Consider the following 23,984-nt stretch of genomic DNA (forward strand, 5'->3'; position numbering starts at 1 on the left):
TTAATAGTAATTAGAAATGTGATTTTGTTGTTGCAAATTCATATATATATATATATATATATATATATATATATATATATATATATATATATATATATATATATATATATATATATATATATATATATATATATATATATATATATATATATATATATATATATATATATATATAGTTTTAACAATAGAGTTACACGGTGCGGAGAGGTCGCAGAGAGGAAGGCCAAGAATCACAGGCGAGGGAAGGAAGCAGTTAAAGGATGACTTGGTGACAACTGACTCTTGCCTAAGGACAGGAAATTATGGTCAGGATTCAGAGAAGTAACGCTGAACTGGAATTAAGTAAATAAAGTAAATATAAGCTATAACAGATCCCCTGGGAGCGTGACAAGCAACGACACTTCCCGCACTAAGCGATCAGAGATAAGCCGAGCGCTGCTAAGAAACCCTGTGTGCCGAGTGACAGACGTCATGCACAGTCATTCCAACCCCCTAGTCTCATGTACACATCTTCAAACGTTTCCACATATCATTTCTTCAGCTTTTAACAGATCTAGTAGAAGTTCCTCGGTCTCCAAAGGATGTTTCAGTAATTATAGTAATAGCTTTAGGTGTGTTTTGCATCCCTGGTGGACTTCATTTTAAACGATTCATCCTTTCTTTTCGTCGACTTTTGACATGCTCCAGTAGAATTTATAAGAGTTCTTAAGGGTGTTCCTATGGCTGCAATGACAACTTAACGTGTATTATGCATCATCAGTAGGGGAAAAAAATTCACGCAAGATCATGTTTGTGGCCCCTGAAAGTAGTTCTTAAAATGTTTTAGTATACGACCTTCAGTCCACCGTGTCCCACCAGCAAGGCCGTCATTATACTGAGCTGTTTTTTTTTATCACAGGTTTTCTTCATTTACCCTAAGCTGTCCATAGGCGAACTCACAGTTGTGCATGATAATAAAAAGAGAAGATAACTGTCAAGGTGAGGAGGTTAATTTTCATCTTCTGATAGTATTTACATATAAGTTCATTTTCTCTTATTATTATTATTATTTTCTTTTATTATTATCATGATTACTATAATTATTAATATTGTTTATAATTTATTTACTTCATTCATTTATTACACTTCTCTTCATTATTTTGTTAGTGGACTTTTGTTAGTGTCTCCCGCGCGCCTAGTAAGTCACAACCTGCTCCCTGAGCTAGTCAGTCACGCTCTCTCTGAATCGTAGATTCTTTTCATATACTGAAGCCGCTCTATGCAGTGTTTATTATTTTACTTAGCACCTGGACAATCCTTCAGTGAGTTGTTGTGCCTCCTAACATAACCAGTAGCTCAAACCGGTGCCCGCGACCACGTAATGACAACCTAAGCGTGACAGCACCAGATGAGCTTCTAGTTGGATACAATAAGTGGTGTTCTGGAGAGATGAAGAACCTGTCGGTGAAGATTACAAATAAAGAACACCTGTTGTAGGATGATCGAAGGAGAGACGGGATGTGAGATAAGGGATGGAGTTGAAGTGGGGTTGCTAAGAATGGAAGCAACAGATACTGAACAAGAGAAAACTCGTTCATGGCTTTAATTGCTTACAGAGCTGCCAAAACCAGCAAGAACTAGATTTCTGGACAAACATTAAATAACGTAAGATGCAAACAAGCAGTCACCCGTGGTGCTTTTGGGTGAGCGAGATCCACCTCTGACCCTCAAGACCTGTGTTCCTTATTGTTTACTTTATCAAATAATGCTAACTTTATTTCAAATTTCCAAAAACTTTGCTCTACCGCACTACCTATACACTAATGTGAATGAAATTATAACAAAGTTTGGTGAAGCCACTAAACAGAAAAATGTTTAGGAAAGGTAATAGTCACTAAAAAAATTCACTATGTTCTTTTACTGAAATCAATATCAAATTCTGCATTCTAGAAAGATTAGAGCTTCGGCTACATTGAAACTTATATAATAAATGCAAAATGTATTGAAATTTAGTGACATTGCAGACTCCACTCAAATTTCTCACTTGATGACAGATTAGTAGATCAATTCATATTTGATAAAAATGCCTCTGGATCAAAATATTTCTATAATTTCTGGGTTTGTATGATTTTTTTTTTCTCACATTATTTACTAATAACTTTAAGTGACTAAGTGAAGGACGGCCACAGAAGGGAAGCAGTGGCCATGGGTCCATCAATGCAGAGAACCATCAGGACAAGGGCAGCTGCAGTTTCCCGGCAACGGCAGTGTTCCAGATCCAAGGTTCTCCGCGTTGAACTGCAGCAGCACCACCGCGTAGGTCGAGACCGTTAAGAGAATCTGCCGCGTGAAGAATAATCATGAGCACGTGACGTTAAACATTAGCCAAGACAAGGCCTGTCACCAGACGACCACATCGACCACTTTATACTCGACCAGGAAGAACTGATATCCTGGTAATGGAGTTTTAAAATAAGTGTCCACATAAAAAGATGATAAGGAACATCAAGGAAATGCTTGTCTCACTGAGGCCCTCTGAGGCACTGCATCACCTGGAAATAACGTCAGAGAAACCTTGACCATTTCCATGAGTCATTAGATTCAGTGTACCTTAATGTGGAGAGATTGGAAAAGAAGACTATTCATACAGTCAGTGTTTGGCAGATTTTGAACATGGAACATAAATGATGAAGTTATTCCTAAATTGTTTGGTATCGGATTCGAGGACTCATACACAAGATAGAAAGACATCACTGAGAAGGAAAGACAAAGAAAAAAGCATCACCTAATGAAGTCTTCCACGCCGAGCTGCACCAATCAAGTCCATAAAAGAAAAGCCACAATTTCATTAGTTGAGGACCTGTAGTTACTACACTGTGAAGCCGAGAAGTGCGGTGATGCCTCGAGAAGTAATAACAAATTAACTGTGTGGTTGACTGGCAACATGTTAAGTAGTGATGGATAAGTGAAGGATGACAATGGAGGGCGTAACGCGAGGGATGGCCAGCGCTGTGAAGGAGGCAGGCAGCGTTGCTGCCACGCCCGGCACTCACCGCAAGTAGATTGGAGCGGGACACAGTGAACAGGCCAAAGGGACAGATGACCAGCGGCCTCTGGCAGACCTTCAGGAGCCTTGCCACCTGCGGACACAGCCACGGTTAGCCTCATAATGATCTTGGAACGCCTACAGGTATCTACGAGCACTCACTCTTCTCCGTGTGATGACCGCGGCCACCTTCCTGCCGCGGGATAAATTTCCTTATAAAAACTTCAAGTAATTCATTCATTTTCAACATTGAATGCAAAATAGTTACTTTAATCATTCTTTTCACAAGTATGTAATTTATTTTTTTCTTAGCCTGTATTTGAATTGTAAACTTAATATAAGAATATTTATAAAATCATATTAGTCTTCATCTTATTTACTACATAACCATCGCTACCAACGTCCACTGTCATGGATGGACGTCTAGTCTGACGTTTCAGAGAAAGCTGAGACCTGCACCAGCCTTCACACCAACCGCACACCAACCTACATTCCTAATTCTTGGCATTATACATGGACTCAAGAGTTTCCTATGAATAGGAAGAAATATTTTATTATTACTTTATATTTTTATTTCATTTTTCCTTCTGTTTCGTGTTCTGCCGGCGAGGTGCAGGACAGATAACAGTCCTGTCTCACTAATGATGATGTCCTTTGGGGCGTACATTAGGTTTATTAATTTTAAAATTCATATGTGAAGTATAGATATATATGAAAAGTTTAGCAGAAATTATGTAAGCATTTTGTTAATTCTTTTAATAGCTCCGTTACCATCCTGGGCATGAAGTATACCTAGGAATAATGTATTTGTTATTCAATCCGTTGTCAATTCTCCCAAACTGTTGAACAAAAGTGGTGTATACACAGTGTTATGTAGCAGCAGCAGCAGCAGCACCATCACCAGCAAGAGTGGTGAGAATTAAATCAGCGGCAGCAGAAGCAGTGGAAAACGAACATTAAAATATGAATTTATGTACAGAACGTTTGCGCCTTGAGGAACAGCCATACCTGCGCCTCGACGTCAGGATCAGTCTTCTCAGGTTCATTGGCCACGTCTGCATCAAGCAGGATGCTTTTCGGCGCCGCGCCCTGCAGTACAACACAAGTGACTTGAAACATATGAGAGTAAAGACATGCTGAATTGTATTTCATATATAAATGCACAGCACATACATACTAACTGTAAGGCGCGGCATCCATTACCTGAAGTGTGATATGATCAGCAAAGGAGGTAAACACATACAAGGACATAACATATCCCAGAACCAAGCTGATTACCGAAATCTTCATGTAAAGATCCATTTTCTTATAGTTATCTATAACATAAAAAACACCAAAAATTATAACAAGAAGTTTCTCAAGGGACCAGATCAGTATTGGAAAGGAAAGGAGGTCTGCCATCTGCTGGTGGAAGCGACGCAGGCAGACGTAGCGACCACGGAGAACTCGAAATGCCTGCTGCATGGCAGCCACTGGAGGCTGGGACGTGAGTTGCTGCAGTTCGTCGTTGGTATGTTTAAGGGCGGCGCGGAGAACGTAACCGCCAGTCAGCGCCAGCAACAAGGGAAAGGTGCAGATGAAAGACAGAGAGAGCACTATGTACCAGACTGCCATCGCAAAGACTGTGGATATAAATGGCACATCTCCGAACCAATTATATCGATATAAACAGCATGTCAAATACTCAACAAAACCATATAAAAATATCAAAATCGGATACAATGAGCACTTCTTCCTAGCGTCGGGCAGCATGTCGTCTCTGATAACAGCGAGGAGTCGTGTGATGCTGGAACACTTCACCCACATGAAGAGCAGCATGATGAGGGGCAACAGTAAGAGGAATGCGTACATGAGTACACACAAGATGTACATCATTAGGTTCATTTGCTCGGCAACCACTTGTATATATAATTCTGAAAGCAAAGAGGACGATGTCAATTTCCACTTTTCAACGTGCGCATACAGTATGTGAGTGCGTGTGTGGATGTTCTTATCTAGACACACAAACATTATTATGAAGATAAAGACTGTAAACTTGCCCAAGTAAATAAAGGCGAAGGCGAAGTTGAGGGCGAATGTGATGCCCGAGGCGGTGAGGGCAACGATCTTCCTGGGCAGCGACCAGCGGACCTCGCGCCACCCCAAAGGCAGCAGCCCCAGAAGCACCGCCGCCCACTCCACTGCAAACACAACCCCTGCCTGCAGCCTGGCCCGGTGCCGCCCATGCTCCTCACCGTCCCAAGCCACCTCTCGAGCATGTCTAAGGAAGAGGGTTACCTACGATACTGGAGACAGGAATGGAAGGCACGTAAAGCCTATGCCTCTCTATGCATCATGTCTCCGCTGATTCAGTGACTCAGTGACACACAAACACACACACGCACCACACACACACACACACACACACACACACACACACACACACACACACACACGAAAAAAGACTCACTTCTCGACAAAGGGAATTATCACCATCGTAGGAGGAAAACTTCGATGCTTTGAACAAACAGGTAGACACTCCCTCGCCATTAGCAGCACTCTGGCGTGTCCCTGAACAAGAAAGATGACAATCTGCAATGCACTAGTGTGCTCTTAATATGACAACCCACGTTATCATATTAAGGAGCGAAGACCTACACATGGAATCTACATAACATGGAGAGAATTACTTTTAAATCTTAAAATTAGTAAGGAAGTGTGTGTTGTGGCGATGAAATATTATGACGCTCAGGTGTTCAAGTTTGTGTGTGAAGATGTATTAACGATTACGTAAGTGTGACATTCATCAGTAATGGAGGTTTGTGGCAAAAACGATGCTTGAAGTGTCTTTATCGATTGTTTCAGGTGGTAATGACGGTGGTGGCGGTGGTAGTTTTTTTTTTTTTTTTATATATAGGAGGGACACTGGGCAAGGGCAACAAAAATCCAATAAGTAAAAAAAAGCCCACTGAGATGCCATTTCCAGAAGAGGGTCAAAAGCGGTAGTCAAAAATTGAAGGATAAGTGTCTTGAAATCTCCCTCTTGAAAGAATTCAAGACATAGGAAGGTGGAAATACAGAAGCAGGCAGGAAGTTGTAGAGTTTAACGGAGAAATGGATACTGGTTAACTCTTCCATTAGAGAGGTCGACAGAATAGGGGTGAGAGAAAGAAAAAAGTCTTGTGCAGCGAGGCCGCGGGAGGAGGGGAGGTGTGCAGTTAGCAAGATCAGAACAGCAGTTAGCATGAAAATAGCGGTAGAAGACAGCTAGAGACGCAACATTGCGGCGATGAGAAAGAGGCTGAAGACAGTCAGTTAGAGGAGAGGAATTGATGAGACGAAAAGCTTTTGATTCCACCCTGTCTTGAAGAGCAGTTAGCATGAAAATAGCGGTAGAAGACAGCTAGAGATGCAATATTTCGGCGAAGAAAAAGAGGCTAAAGACAGTCAGTTAGAGGAGAAGAATTGATGAGACGAAAAAGCTTTTCATTCCACCCTGTCTAGAAGAGCGGTATGAGTTGAATCCCCCCAGACATGTGAAGCATACTCCATACATGGACGGATAAGGTCCTTGTACAGAGTTAGCAGCTAAGGGGGTTAGAAAAACTGGCCTAGACGTCTCAGAACGAATAACTTCATAGAAGCTGTTTTAGCTAGAGATAAGATGTGAAGTTTCCAGTTCAGATTATAAGTAAAGGACAGACCGAGGATGTTCAGTGTAGAAGAGGGGGGCAGTTGAGTGTCATTGAAGAAGAGGGGATAGTTGTCTGGAAGGTTGTGTAGAGTTGATAGATGGAGGAAATGAGTTTTGAGGCATTGAACAAAACCAAGTTTGCTCTGCCCCAGTCAGAAATTTTAGAAAGATCAGAAGTCAGGCGTTCTGTGGCTTCCCTGCGTGAAATGTTTACTTCCTGAAGGGTTGGACGTCTATGAAAAGACGTGGAAAATTGCAGGATGGCATAATTAGCGTAGGAGTGGATAGAACAAGAAGTTTCGTTTAGATGGTCATTGATGAATAATAAGAAGAGAGTGGGTGACAGGACAGAACCCTGAGGAACACCACTGTTAATAGATTTTGAAGGACAGTGACCGTCTACCACAGCAGCAATAGAACGGTCAGAAAAGAAAATTAAGATGAAGTTACAGAGAGAAGGATAGAAGCCGTAGGAGGGTAGTTTGGAAATCAAAGCTTTGTGCCAGACTCTATCAAAACTTTTGATATGTCCAAGGCAACAGCAAAACGTTCACCAAAATCTCTAAAAGAGAATGACCAAGACTCAGTAAGGAAAGCCAGATCACCAGTAGAGCGGCCTTGATGGAAACCATACTGGCGATCATATAGAAGGTTGTGAAGTGATAGATGTTTAAGAATCTTTCTGTTGAGGATAGATTGAAAAACTTTAGATAGGCTGGAAATTAAAGCAATAGGACGGTAGTTTAAGGGATTAGAACGGTCATCCTTTTTAGTAATAGGCTGAATGTAGGCAAACTTCCAGCTAGAAGGAAAGGTAGATGTTGACAGACAGAGCTGAAAGAGTTTGACTAGGCAAGGTGCAAGGACGAAGGCACAGTTTCGGAGAACAATAGGAGGGATCCCATCAGGTCCATAAGCCTTCAGAGGGTTTAGACGAACGAGGACTTGGAGATCATCATTGCGAAGAATTTTAGTAGGTAGCATGAAGTAGTCAGAGGGTGGAGGAGAGGGAGGAACAAGCCTAGAATCGTCCAAGGAAGAATTTTTAGCAAAGGGCTGAGCGAAGAGTTCAGCTTTAGAAATAGATGTGACAGCAGTGGTGCCATCTGGTTGAAATAAAGGAGGGAAAGAAGAAGAAGCAAAGTTATTGGAGATATTTTTGGCTATATGCCAGAAGTCACGAGGGGAGTTAGATCTTGAAAGATTTTAACACTTTCTATTAATGAAGGAGTTTTTGGCTAGTTGGAGAACAGACTTGGCATGGTTCCGGGCAGAAATATTAAGTGCATGAGATTCTGGTGATGGAAGGCTTAAGTGCCTTTTGTGAGCCACCTCTCTATCATGTATAGCACGAGAACAATCTTCGTTAAACCAAGGTTTGGAAGGTTTAGTTCGAGAAAAAGAGTGAGGAATATACGCCTCCATGCCAGACACTATCACCTCTGTTATGCGCTCGGCACACAAAGACGGGTCTCTGACACGGAAGCAGTAGTCATTCCAAGGAAAATCAGCAAAATACCTCCTCAGGTCCCCCCAACTAGCAGAGGCAAAACGCCAGAGGCACCTTCGCTTAGGGGGATCCTGAGGAGGGATTGGAGCAATAGGACAAGATACAGATATGAGACTGTGATCGGAGGAGCCCAACGGAGAAGAGAGGGTGACAGCATAAGCAGAAGAATTAGAGGTCAGGAAAAGGTCAAGAATGTTGGGCGTATCTCCAAGACGGTCAGGAATACGAGTAGGGTGTTGCACCAATTGCTCTAGGTCATGGAAGATAGCAAAGTTGAAGGCTAGTTCACCAGGATAGTCAGTGAAAGGAGAGGAAAGCCAAAGCTGGTGGTGAACATTGAAGTCTCCAAGAATGGAGATCTCTGCAAAAGGGAAGAGTCAGAATGTGCTCCACTTTTGGAAGTTAAGTAGTCAAAGAATTTCTTATAGTCAGAGGAGTTAGGTGAGAGATATACAGCACAGATAAATTTAGTTTGAGAGTGACTGTGGTCGTAGCCAGATGGCGAAAAACTCGGAAGATTCAAGAGCGTGGGCACGGGAGCAGGTTAAATCGTTGCGCACATAAACGCAACATCCAGCTCTGGATCGAAAATGAGAATAGAGAAAGTAGGAGGGAACAGAAAAGGGGCTACTGTCAGTTGCCTCAGACACCTGAGTTTCAGTGAGAAAAAAGAAGATGAGGTTTGGAAGAGGAGAGATGGTGTTCTACAGATTGAAAATTAGATATTAGATCACGAATGTTGCAGAAATTAATGAAGAAAAAATTGAGGAGTGTGTCAAGACACTTAGGGTCGTCACCAGAAGGGCAGTCCGACCTGGGGACACATGTGGTCCCCTCCCCAGATGGGGACTCCTAGGCTGGTGTAGGTGTCGCCATGAATTTTGAAATTTTGAGTGAAGGGTGCGTGTGTGTTATTGGGTGCTTGTAGTTCTGTGTGGAAGAAGAGAGTTGTCTTTAGAGGGCAGGCTGTGACTGTCCCCTTGTGTTGTGAGGCACAAAGGGAAACGTTCAGCGAGGTCACATCTCGGTTTAATGATAAGTTTACAGCACCCCCTGTTCCATTGCTTTAGACCTCACTGGGAGTAATTATCTCTACTACTAGATATTACTACTACTACTACTACTACTACTACTACTACTACTGCTGCTGCTGCTGCTGCTGCTGTTGCTACTGCTACCACCAGTATTACATAATAATAACAATACTGCAACTATTACCATAACATATAGCCATCAGCAATACTTTAAAAAAAATTCCCATTAATCTGAATGAAAACGATTACTCGACTTGTAATCACACTACACACAGAGAAGCCTTAGCTCTTCAGACAACAAGGAAGAACTGCCTGCTCCCCAACCGTCGCTGCGTCACTGGCCGAGAACACCAACCCTTCCTCTATCGGTCTGTCGCCTCCACTCCTGCTGCCTGACTCCTCTACCAGTTGACGGACGTAGAGGGATCAAAACTAAATCAACAAATAATTTGTTCCGCATACGGTAACTATTGATCTTGTCAACACACACACACACACACACACACACACACACACACACACACGATAAAGTATTACTCTGTCAACTCTCGTGTCCTTCAGCCTGCAGTAAATTCTTTGTCTATTGCTTTCCTTTCTTCCTCCCTCCTTTCACTTCTAGCATTGAAAAAATTAAGAAGTAAATAACAGTCCTAGGGCTCGTATGCACAATGCTTATTGCGTGATCACACTACACATAAGAGGACGTGAAAATAGAGGTTGAAAATTGACTAAAAGGTCGTGTGCTCTTTAGGAATTTACAGAACCTCGATAATATTACAAACATTTGACATCTATGATTTAAGTACATACAGTGCGTCTCTCTCTCTCTCTCTCTCTCTCTCTCTCTCTCTCTCTCTCTCTCTCTCTCTCTCTCTCTCTTCTTCTTCTTCTTCTTCTTCTTCCTGAGATTAACACATCCACTGGCACATAAGTGAGACACTGCAATTAACGCTTCCGTCCTTTCCTCCCGGGAATCTGCTGATTTCTGTCTGGTCAGCCAAATTTCACGAAGACTGATTAAATAAAACCAACTTAATTAACTAAGTTGAAGAATATGACCACAAGCAACGATCTTTGTCCTTTGAAGTTTTTTTTTTTTTTTCAGAGGGAGCTTGTCATTGTAATGAGTACTGGATGAAAACAAGCATAAATTTACGTATGTTTTTTGTCCACTTTGTGTGTGTGGTGGTATACATTATGCGTTACGAACTGTGAGTGAGTGAGTGTATGTGTGTGTGTGTGTGTGTGTGTGTGTGTGTGTGTGTGTGTGTGTGTGTGTGTGTTTACGAAGTAAAACATTGCCTTCCCCTTCATGCCATTCTCCTTTGCTTCTAGGAGAATTCTACTTAATTTTCAATATGCTGCTAGCAGACGTGCTCTCTTGCGCATGCTTGGCCGAGTGTCGGAGTCTGTAATCTGGTGAGTGTGGCGTTCAGCGATCTGCTGTTCTGATCATGCTGACAGTAGCAACAGGAAAGAAGTAAGAGTGTGTGAGGCGGAGCGCGGCGCAGCAATGCGGGGTGCGACTAGAGCGACACGGAATCGTTCCCCTGCGGCGAGTGTGGGGAGGGGATATCCATCGGAGACTGAAACTGCAGCAACACCACCAAGTAAGTCGAAATGGCAGAGAGCATCTGAGGAAACAGAGAAGGGGAAGGAGAATCATAATAAGTCCAACTGAAGCAATTAACAACCTTCCATCCCTCCATTCTAGTCAACCTTTCACAATGCTGAGGTTTAACGTACACAAAGAAAATCTAATTTTTATGTCGCAACATGCATCACTTTGTACGTGGACACATCTACACCTACACCCATGAACAGTCTTCGTGAAATGCAAGCATGGAAGTCTTCCTCGTTAGTGTTCAGTGTCTGCCTTGCATTGTTTAAGCCTTGGTTAAGAGGAACCGAGCACTCACCGCCAGCATGTTGGAGCGGGAGATGGTATACAGGCCCCAGGGACGGATGACCAGCGGCCTCTCGCACACCTTAAGGAGTCTCGCCACCTGCGGACACGCCTGCATTCACACTTCACATTTCGCCTTACCCACCGTCCTCGTTTTCCTCAATATAGCTTATCCATCCGCTCACATACTGATCGCCTCTCTCTCACTCTTAATTTCACTTAACTCACCATAAAGCAGGCGGTCAAAGTGCACTCTATTTGTTGGTTATCGTCTTCTAGCGGAGATCATCGCATGAAAGTGTTTCTGATTCGCCGCATCTGCGAACTTCTAGCAAACTCAGTGACATCATAGCTTGGGCATTACAAGGAAATCACGCGAATGAGCACGGTTAGCAATCGCCTGTTTTATCGTGAATGTGAGAGCCGGGTTTGAGACGCCACTGTCCACATCCTCATTTCTTCATGTTCCCAGTCTCATTTTCCACTTCCAGCCACCCTTTTCCTTACAAGCGCCTTGCCCCTTCACTTTTCTCCATATTTACAAGTCTTTCCAATGCAGTAAAGCATATTAATATCTCAAGCCCTTACCTCGATCCCCACCTCAGGACGAATGTCCTGGCCACCGAGGCTCAGGTCCGCCTCGGCGATGATCCTCAGCGGCGCGGCGGCCTGCAGAGGGCAACACAGAAAACCAATGCATCAACACCTTACAGTCACGCATTGTTATATGACGCAACAACCTTAAGAAATATGCACTGCATGGTTATTTCAATATGAGACAATACAATCTTACCTCATCGGCTATGCGGTCAGCCACAAGGCACAGCACGTAGAGCGAGACAGCGCCCATCAGAATTATCATCAGGAACAAGTAGAACGTGAAAGTTCCAACTACATATTTACCATAGCTAATGCACGAATATGTGGTGGAGATAAGTAATAACAGCTTTTCCAAGCTCCATCCCATGATTGGAATGGCAAGAATTTCTGACAGCTGCTGGTGGAGGCCACGCAAGTGGATGTAGCGAACACACAGGGCGCGGAGCCTGAGGCTTTCCTTAGGAATTACGAAGTCGTGGCGCTCTATTTCCAGCTTGAGCGACACATTGGCATCAGCCAGAGTAGCGTGGAGCAAGTGGCCAGCGGTCACCAACATCACTAAGGGGAAGATGTCGATTAAAGGCAATGAAAATATTGCAAACGATCTAATGACGGGGAAGATTGCTCTTATTACTGAAGGCTGAGTAGATGTGGACACTGCTGCCAACCAATACGCGTGAGTTATCACTGATAAACCACATTCCACTAAACTGCAGGACAAGAAAAGCACCAATTTTATGGCGCGTGCTGGAGTCTCAGTCAGGAACTGTGTGGCTTTCCTGAGAGCGAGGAGGAGTGAGCTGAAGACCTCACCCTTGAACCACAGCATCAACAAGACTGCGATGGACTTTGTCAAGAAGTATATTACAATGAAAATGCCCACGATCATGTCCAGTCGAGACGACTTAACCTCTCTCAGACATACTGTAGACACTGAAAAAGAGCATGGTCATAGTTAAGTAAGGAAATAATTGATCTGAGTCACGGCTTCAGCATAATTAATTTACCTAGCTGCTCAGCGTAGAGAGCTAACAATTACCATGGTAGTAAAAAAAAAAAGAATCAAGTATAAGGTTGTCTTGAGAAAAACTGATATCCCGTGAATTTTTTGTTTCATTACCTATGAAGAATGTAACGTCCGTAAGAAGTGTAAGACCAGCAATAACGATGGCCAAAACCGTTCTTCCCGGTGACCAGCGTCCTCCGCGGCCACCCAAGGGCAGCAGCCCCAGCAGCAGCGCCACCCACTCCATCACTTCCATCAGCAGCTGCATCCCGCGCTGCAGGCAGCGGCCATCACCCCACGCAGACCCTCCATGCCTCCTGAGGAAGACATGAGCCCAGAAAGTTTTTACTCTGCTTGCGGCTGGGCAATGCAGTCCTGCCGTAACGCGGCGAGGGGGCTTGTTGACACTTCATCTTGGAACAAAAGAAAACTCTGCACTGACTGTCACACAAAGACAAGGTCGTCACTGTCAACACGCAAATCCTCCTTTGTACCACCGTAGCGGCTTTAACAAGGCTAAGCTTTACAAATCCCGATTGACGTACTTCCTTTCTGTGTGACTCATCCTGCCGGTTAAGTATCGCAGCGTCGCGGCGCCACACACTCCACCATCAGCCGCTGTCCTGAAGGATCTCTGTAGGCATCTGGTTTCTCTATAGCTCCCCCTAAGCGAACAAGAACTACGCATGCGCAGTGACTATGCCGAGCTGATGATCAGTCTTTCACACCCAAATCCAATATCGAATGTCACCAAGAGTCGACGGTCAACATGTCAGTTCACGTAACAGGCATGAGTGCCTCCGAAATGGTCACCAGGACACCATGAAATGTGCCCATGAAGGTCATACGTCCATGCATAAAGAAAAGTCGGCAGCCAAGACGTGAGTCTCTAAATTGATATTCTTCACTGAGGAAGCGAAGGAGAAAGGATCGACGAAGAGGATGTTAAAATAACATCTACTCACTTCCCCAAAAGAAAAGTCGCCATCTTCATAATGCATGAAAATATATTGTGTTCTTTGACTTTAACACATGTAAGATTTCGTTCAGTGGTGAAAGATCTTTCCTCTGAAATATAAACTAAAAGGGTGGAATTTTTCATTTCAATGCAACAAGTGCGTGTGTGTGTGTGTGTGTGTGTGTTAACATAACTGTACTATATTCTTATTCTCAACCCTAAGGCAAGCTCGTGCGCCGCGGACACAAACACTTCAATGAATACCTTAAATCTAATAAAGAAGATATGTAAGACATAATGTCATTCATTATAAACATATATCTCCTTATATATATATATATATATATATATATATATATATATATATATATATATATATATATATATATATATATATATATATATATATATGAGTTTATCATTTAAACTCAACTTTCTATTCTAATTAGCTGTGTACATGTTATAATATTGCTGTGCCAGCACATTATAGGGAGCTGGTCTTGTTTTTCGTGTCATTGCTCTACTGTTCAAATCTTCGAAAAATTCGTGTTGCCATTAGCTGTAATATCCTAGTAAATATCATAAGAAGGAATGGTATTATTTCTTTGTCGTTACTGTCGATAATGTAACAATTTCATGGACACCTGAGCGGGAGAGAGAGAGAGAGAGAGAGAGAGAGAGAGAGAGAGAGTGTTACATAAATTTACAAAGAGTTACGAGGTGACCTGACCTAGGACTACTATGGTGATAATAGAAGAAAGGGACAGGAAAGCAGAAGGCTCTCTCCCCACCCTCCATTTCCTCCGGCATTAGCCGTACAGGAAAACAAGTTGGAAAGAAATACCTTACATGGTTAGAAAAGGGAAAACTCGAAGGAAATTTTATAGGAAAAAAAAAGAAGATAGATGAAATGAGATAATCCTTTCTCCTGAAGGCAAGGAAGCTAATCAGTAACAAACAAACTAGCCAGCCAGCCAAAAACCTCTTCATTAATAGAAAGTGTCAAAATCTTTCAAGAACTAATTCCCCTTCTCACTTCTGGCATCTAGTCAAAAACATCTCCAACAACTTTGCTTCTTCTTTCCCTCCTCCCTCCAACAAAAACATCTCCAACAACTTTGCTTCTTCTTTCCTTCCTCCCTCCAACAACTTTGCTTTTTCTTCTTTCCCTCCTCCCTTCAGATGGCACCACTGATATCACATCTATATCTAAAGCTGGACTCTTCGCTCAAACCTTTGCTAAAAACGCTACCTTGGATGATTCAGAGCTTGTTCCTCCCTCTCCTCCACCCTTTCACTACTTCATCCTAATTATCAAAAATTCTTCGCAATGATGTTTTCCATGCCCTCGCTGCCCTCCGTGCTTGCACCTTGCCTAGTCAAACTCTTTCAATTCTGTATGTCAACATCTACCTTTCCTTCTTGCTGGAAATTTGCCTTCTTTCAACCTGTTCCTAAAAAGGGTGATCGTTCTAATCCCTCAAACTACCGTCCTATTCCTTTAATTTCTTGCCTATCTAAAGTTTTTAATCTATCCTCAACAGAAAGATTCTAAAAAATCTATCACTTCACAACTTTCTATCTGATCGCCAGTATGGGTTCCGTCAAGGACGCTCTACTGGGGATCTTTTGCAGATTTTGGTAAAAGTTTCGCTGTTGCCATAGACATATCCAAAGCTTTTGATAGAGTCAGGCACAAAGCTTTGGTTTCCAAACTATCCTCCTATGGCTTCTATCTTTATCTCTGTAACTTCATCTAAAGTTTCCTTTTTGACCATTATATTACTGCTGTTCTTTTTTTTTATATATGTAGGAGGGTCACTGGCCAAGGGCAACAAAAATCCAATAAAAAAAATAAAAAGAATACTGAGATGCCAGTTCTAGAACAGGATCCAAACCGGTAGCCAAAAATTGAAGAATAAGTGTCTTGAAATCTCCCTCCTGAAGGAATTCAAGTCATAGGAAGGTGGAAATACAGAAGCAGTCAGGGATTTCCAGAGTTTACCAGAGAAAGGGATGAATGATTGAGAATACTGGTTAACTCTTGCATTAGAGAGGTGGACAGAATAGGGGTGAGAGAAAGAAGAAAGTCTTGTGCAGTGAGACCGCAGGAGGATGGGAGGCATGCAGTTAGCAATATAGAAGAGCAGTTTGCATGAAAAAAGCGATAGAATATAGATAGAGATGCAACACTGCGGCAATGAGAGAGAGGCTGAAGACAGTCAGTTAGAGGAGAGGAGTTGATGAGACGAAAAGCTTTTGATTCCACCCTGTCTAGAAGAGCATTATGAGTGGCCCTCTCCCCAGACATGTGAAGCATACTCCATACATGAACGGATAAGGCCCTTGTACAGAGTTAGCAGCTGAAGGGGATGAGAAAACCTGGCGGAGACGTCTCAGAAAGCCTAACTTCATAGAACCTGTTTCAAATAGAGATGAGATGTGAAGTTTCCAGTTTAGATTATAAGTAAAGGACAAACCGAGGATGTTCAGCGTAGAAGAGGGGGACAGTTGAGTGTCAATGAAGAAGAGGGGATAGTTGTCTGGAAGGTTGTTTCGTCGAGTTGATAGATGGAGGAAGTGAGTTTTAGAGGCACTGAACAATACCAAGTTTGCTCTGCCCCAATCAGAAATTTTTGAAAGATCAGAAGTCAGGCGTTCTGTGGCTTCCCTGCGTGAGAGAGAGAGAGAGAGAGAGAGAGAGAGAGAGAGAGAGAGAGAGAGAGAGAGAGAGAGAGAGGTAACCAGCCGGTCCGCTGATAAATAGAGAAGATAGAGAAAGGAAAAGACCATTTCAAAGTTTAGCAGCTTAACGGAAAAGAATTAAACAAAATATAATATTAATGATCAAATCTTCCACATGCAAAGGGTCCCCGTGAAACAGTGGAACCGCCCGCGCTATGGAGGGCGAGGGGTCCTCTGGTGCATGGGTTCGAATCGTGGCAACGTTCCAAATGCCAAATCAAAGTCTTTCGTTAGGAGGACTAGGGAAACCGGACGTAAAAAAATAATAATAAATAAATAAATAATAAATAAATTAATTGCATATACAAAAATGCAACACGTACGTACCACAAAATACTCTGGTTAATGATGTCTTAGATGATTGGTCCTTTTATTATCAGGAAATAATCTGACAACGACCAAGTACGTACAGTGAAGCGATAAAGACCAATGACAGTAAAATTATAAAAATCAACTAAACAAAACAAGGACTAATTTTTAATGAAGTGACAAATACTAACTACGATAAGACTATACAGTAACTACAATGAAATGATAGACAAATTACAAAGAAATTACAAAGATTTCTTCATCTTCTTCAGCTCAACTCTTTATTCGGGGTCGCTGTTTTCAGGAAGCCTTTTTCTTGGTGTTTCGGTCCTGTGTCATTCTTTCATTTATTCCTTTATCACTCCTGTCTTCTTTAGCTCAGTTTTTGTCCTTATCGTGACTACCAGAGAGCCCCTGATATACTCATTTCTCATCCTGTCCTTTTTTGTCACTCCAGTCATCCATCTGAGGATCCTCAGTGTTGCATCTCTTGCTATCTTCTACCGCTATTTTCATGCTAACTGCTCTTCTGATCTTATTAACTGCATGCCTCCCCACGTTTCGCGGCCACGTTGCACAAGACTCTTCTTTATCTCACCCCTATTCTGTCCACCTATCTAATGCAAGAGTTAACCAGAATTCTCAGTCATTCATCCCTTTCTCTGATAAACTCTGGAACTCCCTGCCTGCTTGTGTATTTCCTCTTTTCCTGTGACTTAGAACTCTTTCAAGAGGGAAGTTTCCAGACAATTATCTTTAAATTTTTGACGACTGTTTTTGACTCTGATTGGGGATTGGCATCAGTGGCCTTTATTTTTTTTTTTTTCTTTATCTTTCAGGATTATTATATGAATAAAATTAGACGCTAGTGGCTAGCTCATATTAATTGTTCAATAATCATAAAGCATTTCACGTGTTGATTCAATTTAAATTAACCAGCTGGTGCTGATACGTAAGATACGTAATTTTCTTTACTACGAAATATATCATTAAAACTATTCGATAATTACTAAACGACATCTCGTTCCATATGGTGCAATAAAATCTATGTTCCTTGCATTCCACTGCTGGACGGGGATGTTGAAGACTCCATAAGTAGTATAGGCATGCTATTGCCGGCGATTTTCCTTGTTCTTATAGTTATGCTACTGGCTCTATAACAACTTCTATCGACGTTTCTTTATGCCAGACTCTATCAAACACTTTTGTTATGTATAAGGTAATAGCAAAAGTTTTACTAAATTCTCTAAAAGAGGATGGCCAAGACTCAGTAAGGAAGGCCAGAAGATCACCAGCAGAACGGCTAGGACAGAACCCATGCTGGCGATCAGATATAAGGTTGAAAAGTTTTTTTTTATTTTTTTATTGTAAATTAGACAAACAGTATACAGCACAGATGAAATTAGTCAAACGGTATACTGCACAGATGAAATTAGTCTGAGAGGGACTAAAGTCGAAGCAAGATCGTAGAGCATTTGGAAGACTCAAGAGCGTGGGCACGAGAGCAAATAAGTCGTTAAGCACGTAAACGCAACATCTAGTTTTGGACTGAAAATGAGGATAGAGAAAGTAGGAAGGAGAAGAGAAAGAGTTGTTGTCATTAGCCGCAAACACATGCGTTTGAGTGAGGAAAAGCAGACCGGATTAGCAGAGGAGAGATATTGTTCCACAGATCGGAAGTTGTATTTAAGGACGCTAATGTTGCAGACGTTAATGTGGAAGTAGTTAAAGGAAATGTCAAGACATTTTAGATAGAAAACAGAAGAGCAGTCAGTCCTGGGGATATTTCAGGTCCCCTCTCCAAACAGGGATTCCGTGGATAATTTCTCTACTCATACTTAAACTTTGAATATTGAGTGAAAGGTGTAGGCGTGTAATGCAAGATGCATGTACTGTAGTATGGGGAGGGAGGAAGTTGTCTTTAAAGGGTGATCTGTAACTACTTTCTCTTGTTGTCAGACACAAAGGAAAACTTTCAAGGTGGTCACAATTGGGTCTCAGGCAAGTTCATAAGGACCAACTGTGCCAGTGCATCTGAAGCCTCATTGGGAGTAATCACCGATTTAGCTGCCTCCACATGGCACACACCGGCATTCACAATACGGTTTCTTGTTACTCGTGTGTATGAAATTCTAACAATCTCTGATAACTGAGTTTCTCTTTAACACTGCTTCACGCCGTAGTATATCTTATAGATTTAAAGAATCACTACAAAGATCAAACGCCTCCCGCAGAAATATGAAAAAATCTTGGCTGGATGGCAGCGTCATCAACGGCGACGATATTGGAGAAGAAAAGAAGGTGGGAGTGCTGGTGAGAGCTGTGGTGTGGATGGGAGTCCTGTTAGGTCTTCTTCCCCCTTCTGGCGTCCCCGGGAGCAGATGCCCCTCTCTAAAGGACCTTGTCGCTTTCATCACTGCTTGCCTCTGCGCCCTCAGTCCTCCATACATAACCGTCATATACTGCGGTAAATACAACACAGGAACGGGTTCGTGCGATGAACTCATTTCACTATATTTAATGTCATACTTCAGATTTGGGGAAAAAAAAAGTTGCTTGACACTTTTCAATTCATAAGCTTTGTGCATTTCAGATGACAAGATTGAGGGTGGTATATATATTGAAGGCTTGACTCAGTGCTCATCTCTATTTCAGCGCAAGTGGTAAAGATCGAGTTCGACACGCACTGGTCGGTGAGAATTATTGACAACATCGCCTTTATGATAATAACTCTCACCTTGTTTCTGGTCATACTGAGCAATTGGACTCGACGCAACAGCCTCTTCGCATGTGCCCTCCACCTTGCTTCTTTCACGTGGCCAAGAGCCTCTTCCATTATGCTACTATCTTGTATTCTCTTGCCAATACTCCTGGTAATGCCCATAATGCTTTACACGATAAATCACCATGGGAACTTTCTAATCGAAGCTTTTGTCCCAACGTGGCAGGTATGGCTTTACAAATACTACATGTTCAATAATTTCATGGTGATGGTGTTTCCTTTCATCACTTACCACACCTTCGTAATCATCTTGAATGACCATCTCGCACAAAATAACAATAAGCTCCGCAAGCTTCTTGGGAATGAAATGAGGCCATGGATTTCCAGTGTAAAGATTCACACTGAAGAACTCCTCAAAATCTATAACACTTTTGTGGATGTCCGACATCTGTATAAGAAACTGGTGTACTCGCAGTCCATGGGCCTCCTGGGGGTCCATTTATACACCTTTACCTTGACCTGTTCTAGTATGACTAGTATTTTAACGCTGCCTGAAGAGAGCTCATGGACTTATTTCGCTGCAACGATCTTCTTGATACTCATGTCATTCCTGCAGGGATACACTGCAGACGTCATTAAGGAGGAGGTAAGGTTTGAATTGCACATCTTTTGATTCACTCACTTGACATCTTTTCCTTAGGATGACATTTTGCATGAAAGTGCCGACGTAGTTATGTCAGTTGTTACTTCAGTATTGGCTGGACTCTTCCCTTAGATTTATGCTATCCTGGTTCATCTCAGTCATGTTGGATAATGGTAGGCAAGAGGAAATTCTCAAAGAATTACCTCGTTGCAATCTCTGGAGACCTTATTTCAAGTCAATATATAGGATGTAACACGAGTTTCTGTGGATACTGCTTGAGGCAAACGTGCAAATTATTCTAAGGAGAAAATGTTCTTTGCGCATATGCATTTAGAGGCCTTGTTTAGCCGTGTTATGAAGTTCAAGTAGCGATGCATGCACAACGGCCAGGCAGTGGCGGGATGTGGAGACGCGGGATGTCAGTAGAAAACACAAAGTCCGCATAACACACATTACTAAAAGTGTGTGGCACTGCCTGCAGTTTCTTTTTTTTTTTCTCCCCCATACTTATGCAATACAAATCCAAATTTAATGTCACTGTCTCAGCGGGAAACTGCAAGTGACTGACAACCAGCTGACAACCATAGCTACCCAGGCAAGCGTGGTAAATTTACCACTTACCGCATCATTTTACTTATCTTGAATTACAATCATAGTATCCTTGTGTAATGTTTATCGTTAAATTACCTGTCTATTTATATCACCCGTCTTGTCACGGGACACTGTAATGCTCTAAAACTTGTAGAAATCATGATTAATTCATTCACAATATCACCAAGTGACATTCCGCGTCCACACGCAAAGACATAAAAAAAGCTTCAAAATGCATATGTACTACATACAACATTTCTTCTTAGAATACCTTGTACTTTAAGCTATAGCAATATGTGCTGAAACTCGTGTTACACCCCGTACTTCCGATAGTCATGTTTCAGAAAGAAATCGAAGTGTTTATAAAATACCACTATAAACTCTTTCAGAAAATTAAAGTTTTTAATATAACCGTTTTGAAATTAAAAGTCCTTATATCACTTAAGTGGCGTGCTTCCATAGAGTCCATTTTCTTCGAGATGTTTCCTTACGAGATAACCACAAGGGCATCCAATGCAGGGGACTTGAGGCAAACGAAAACTGATCAACCATACACATATTTCCAGTCTATGGAAATCAGTCCATAAAATGTTCGCAACAGATCTGTGCGGGATAGCCTATGTGTGTAAACCTGTAATGCTGGGCAAGTGCAGGCGTACATTGCAAACACTTTGTTGATGGAGGGTTGCTGTGGGTTCAACTTGAAAGTACGTAAGGATGTGGTATGGTTACAGTGCGATTATACTTTTATTCATTGCAAGACGGGTATACATCAATGTGTTAATCGAGGTGATCTAAATTCCTTATCAAAGCCATACTTACTCTCCAGTATATCCGAATTGTCAATTTTGCCAAGTTGTACGAAAGACACACGAAAAATTTGTCCATATGGAAGACATATGCATATCACGACTCTGGCACAGGTACCTGCACTTATGTCACTGGCACGTACGACAAGGATTTTGCCTGAAATTAAGTTCAACCTAGGTGCACAAACGTGCATGACAACTGAAGAAATGCCCTGCAACAAGGATCCATCTCACACGAGCCACATACTCGTAAATGGACGTGGATAGGCAGCCACTGTTGACCTGCTCCTAATGATGATGTCATCCTCCTCCTCCTCCTCCTCATCATCATCATCATCATCATCATCATCATCATCATCATCATCCCACCACCACCATCACCACTACCACCACTGCCACCACCATCATCATGCAATGCTGACAGTAACGCATTGCAGGCAGCAGCGCCCCACATGATCATCATGGAAAGACACGCTGTTCAAGCACACCACAGCCATCACCCAGACCACAGCCAGGTGTGTGTGTGTGTGTGTGTGTGTGTGTGTGTGCATTTTCTATTCATACATCGTTGCCTGTGTGCTTGTCAGTGAGCCAACAAGTGCGTGCATGGGTGCGCACCTACATGCTCCATCCCATCCCCAGGCGGCTGCTGAACAACGGCAGGTGTTGATCCAGATGGCGACGCTGAGCCAGGAGCTTCTCACTGCTTCCAGTGGTGGATTTTACACTCTGACTAGGTCCAACGTGCTGGGGGTGAGGAGAGAGAGAGAGAGAGAGAGAGAGAGAGAGAGAGAGAGAGAGAGAGAGAGAGAGAGAGAGAGAGAGAGAGAGAGAGAGAGAGAGAGAGAGAGAGAGAGAGAGAGAGAGAGAGAGAGAGAGAGAGAGAGAGAGAGAGAGAGAGAGAGAGAGAGAGAGAGAGAGAGAGAGAGAGAGAGAGAGAGAGAGAGAGAGAGAGAGAGAGAGAGAGAGAGAGAGAGAGAGAGAGAGAGAGAGAGAGAGAGAGAGAGAGAGAGAGAGAGAGAGTTACATAGATACACAGGCCACAGCAGGCCTTGCGGTCCTCACGAGCTGACCTGACCTAGGACTGCTAACGTGATAGTAAAAGAAAATGATAATAAAAGAGAAGTCTCTCTTCCCATCCTCCACTCCCTCCGGCATAAGCCGTACTGAAAACAGGTCAGAAATAAGGGCCTTATGGAGTTAGAAAAGTAAAAACCCGAAGGAAAATTTACAGGAAAGAATGAAAATAGATGACGTGAGGTAGTCCCATTTATTGGAAGTATGGAAGTTAATCTCTAACGAACAAACGCTGTGTGGTAATTATTGTACATTGGCAACACTGATTGGCGTTACTGTTTTCACGTTTGGTAGCACTGTGTATCGTCAGTCACAATGGTACCACAGGCCAGTGTAGACCCAGCTGTTTCCTTCTGTTAATGTGTGAGTTTGTGTGTGTATTTATGTTGTTTTGTCCTGTTATGTACTGTGTTCGTGCTGTGTTGCATGATTGTTTTATTATGTCCTGTTATGTACTGTGTTCGTGCTGTGTTGCATGATTGTCATCAATTGTTTATATTGAGTTAATGTGTTGTGTAATTGTCGGTAGTTATTTTTGTCTGTATCTGTTACAGATATGAGAGCCTGGTATTTTGTTGAATAAAGCTTGGAGTTGCCACCAAGCGTTTCAGTCTCATTACAATTTATTCAACAAAATTCCCGTCATGGCTAAGTTGCTTAAGCCATGCCGACTGGACACGGATCCCAGCTCTCCTACGGCGGTCAAGGAGTGGAAACACTGGCACCGCACGTTTCAAAACTTCATTGAGGAGAGTGGAGAGGCCGCACCTAACAAGCTGAGGGCTCTAGTGAACTGTGTATCCCCGAGTGTGTATGAACTCATCGAAGACTGTGTTTCATATGAAAGTGCCGTTGCAAAACTGGAGAGTGTTTACGTCAAGTTACCAAACGAGATTTTTGCAAGGCATGTTTTGGCAACCCGACGACAGCAGTCGGGCGAATCCCTTGATGAATTTTTGAGGGAGCTACATAAACTAAGCAAGGACTGTAACTTCAAGGCAGTCACAGCTGAACAATATCGGGAGGAGCTGGTACGTGATGCGTTTATTAACGGTATTGCCTCTGCATTTATTCGTCAGCGCCTGCTAGAAAATAAGTCCTTGAATCTTGAGGCGGCATACAGTCAAGCCCGTACATTGGACCTTGCCCAGCGGAATGCTGATGCATACACGTGTTCCTTGCCTGTTCTTCATGCTGCTGCTTTAGTTCCAGGAAAGCAGGAACTGCCCAGTGATGACCAACAACAGCAGTCAACGAAAGAAGGGGGAGAAAGAAGACCACCTGTGGACTTGACTGTCGCTGCTGCACTCGTATCTAAGAAGAAATGCTATTTTTGTGGTAATGCATTCCACATTACAGGTAGGGCTAGTTGTCCT

General features: G+C 42.6%; 1 protein-coding gene across 2 annotated transcripts in view; it reads right to left on the minus strand.

Annotated features, from left to right (window-relative positions):
* Positions 1-1,160: 1,160 nt before the first annotated feature.
* The window catches only part of LOC135099436 (uncharacterized), a 106,001-nt gene continuing 83,177 nt past the window's right edge, over positions 1,161-23,984 (minus strand). The window contains exons 3-7 of one of the 2 annotated variants that reach the window (XM_064001811.1): positions 5,475-5,575; positions 4,229-5,285; positions 4,034-4,114; positions 3,033-3,119; positions 1,161-2,319 (exon numbers count right to left, since the gene is read on the minus strand). In XM_064001811.1, coding sequence (XP_063857881.1) covers positions 2,194-2,319; positions 3,033-3,119; positions 4,034-4,114; positions 4,229-5,285; positions 5,475-5,575 — 1,452 coding nt within the window. In that variant the 3' untranslated portion in view covers positions 1,161-2,193. The other variant, XM_064001804.1, reaches the window with a different exon arrangement.

This window comes from Scylla paramamosain, chromosome 4 (assembly GCF_035594125.1).
Source record: "Scylla paramamosain isolate STU-SP2022 chromosome 4, ASM3559412v1, whole genome shotgun sequence".
NCBI lineage: Eukaryota > Metazoa > Arthropoda > Malacostraca > Decapoda > Portunidae > Scylla > Scylla paramamosain.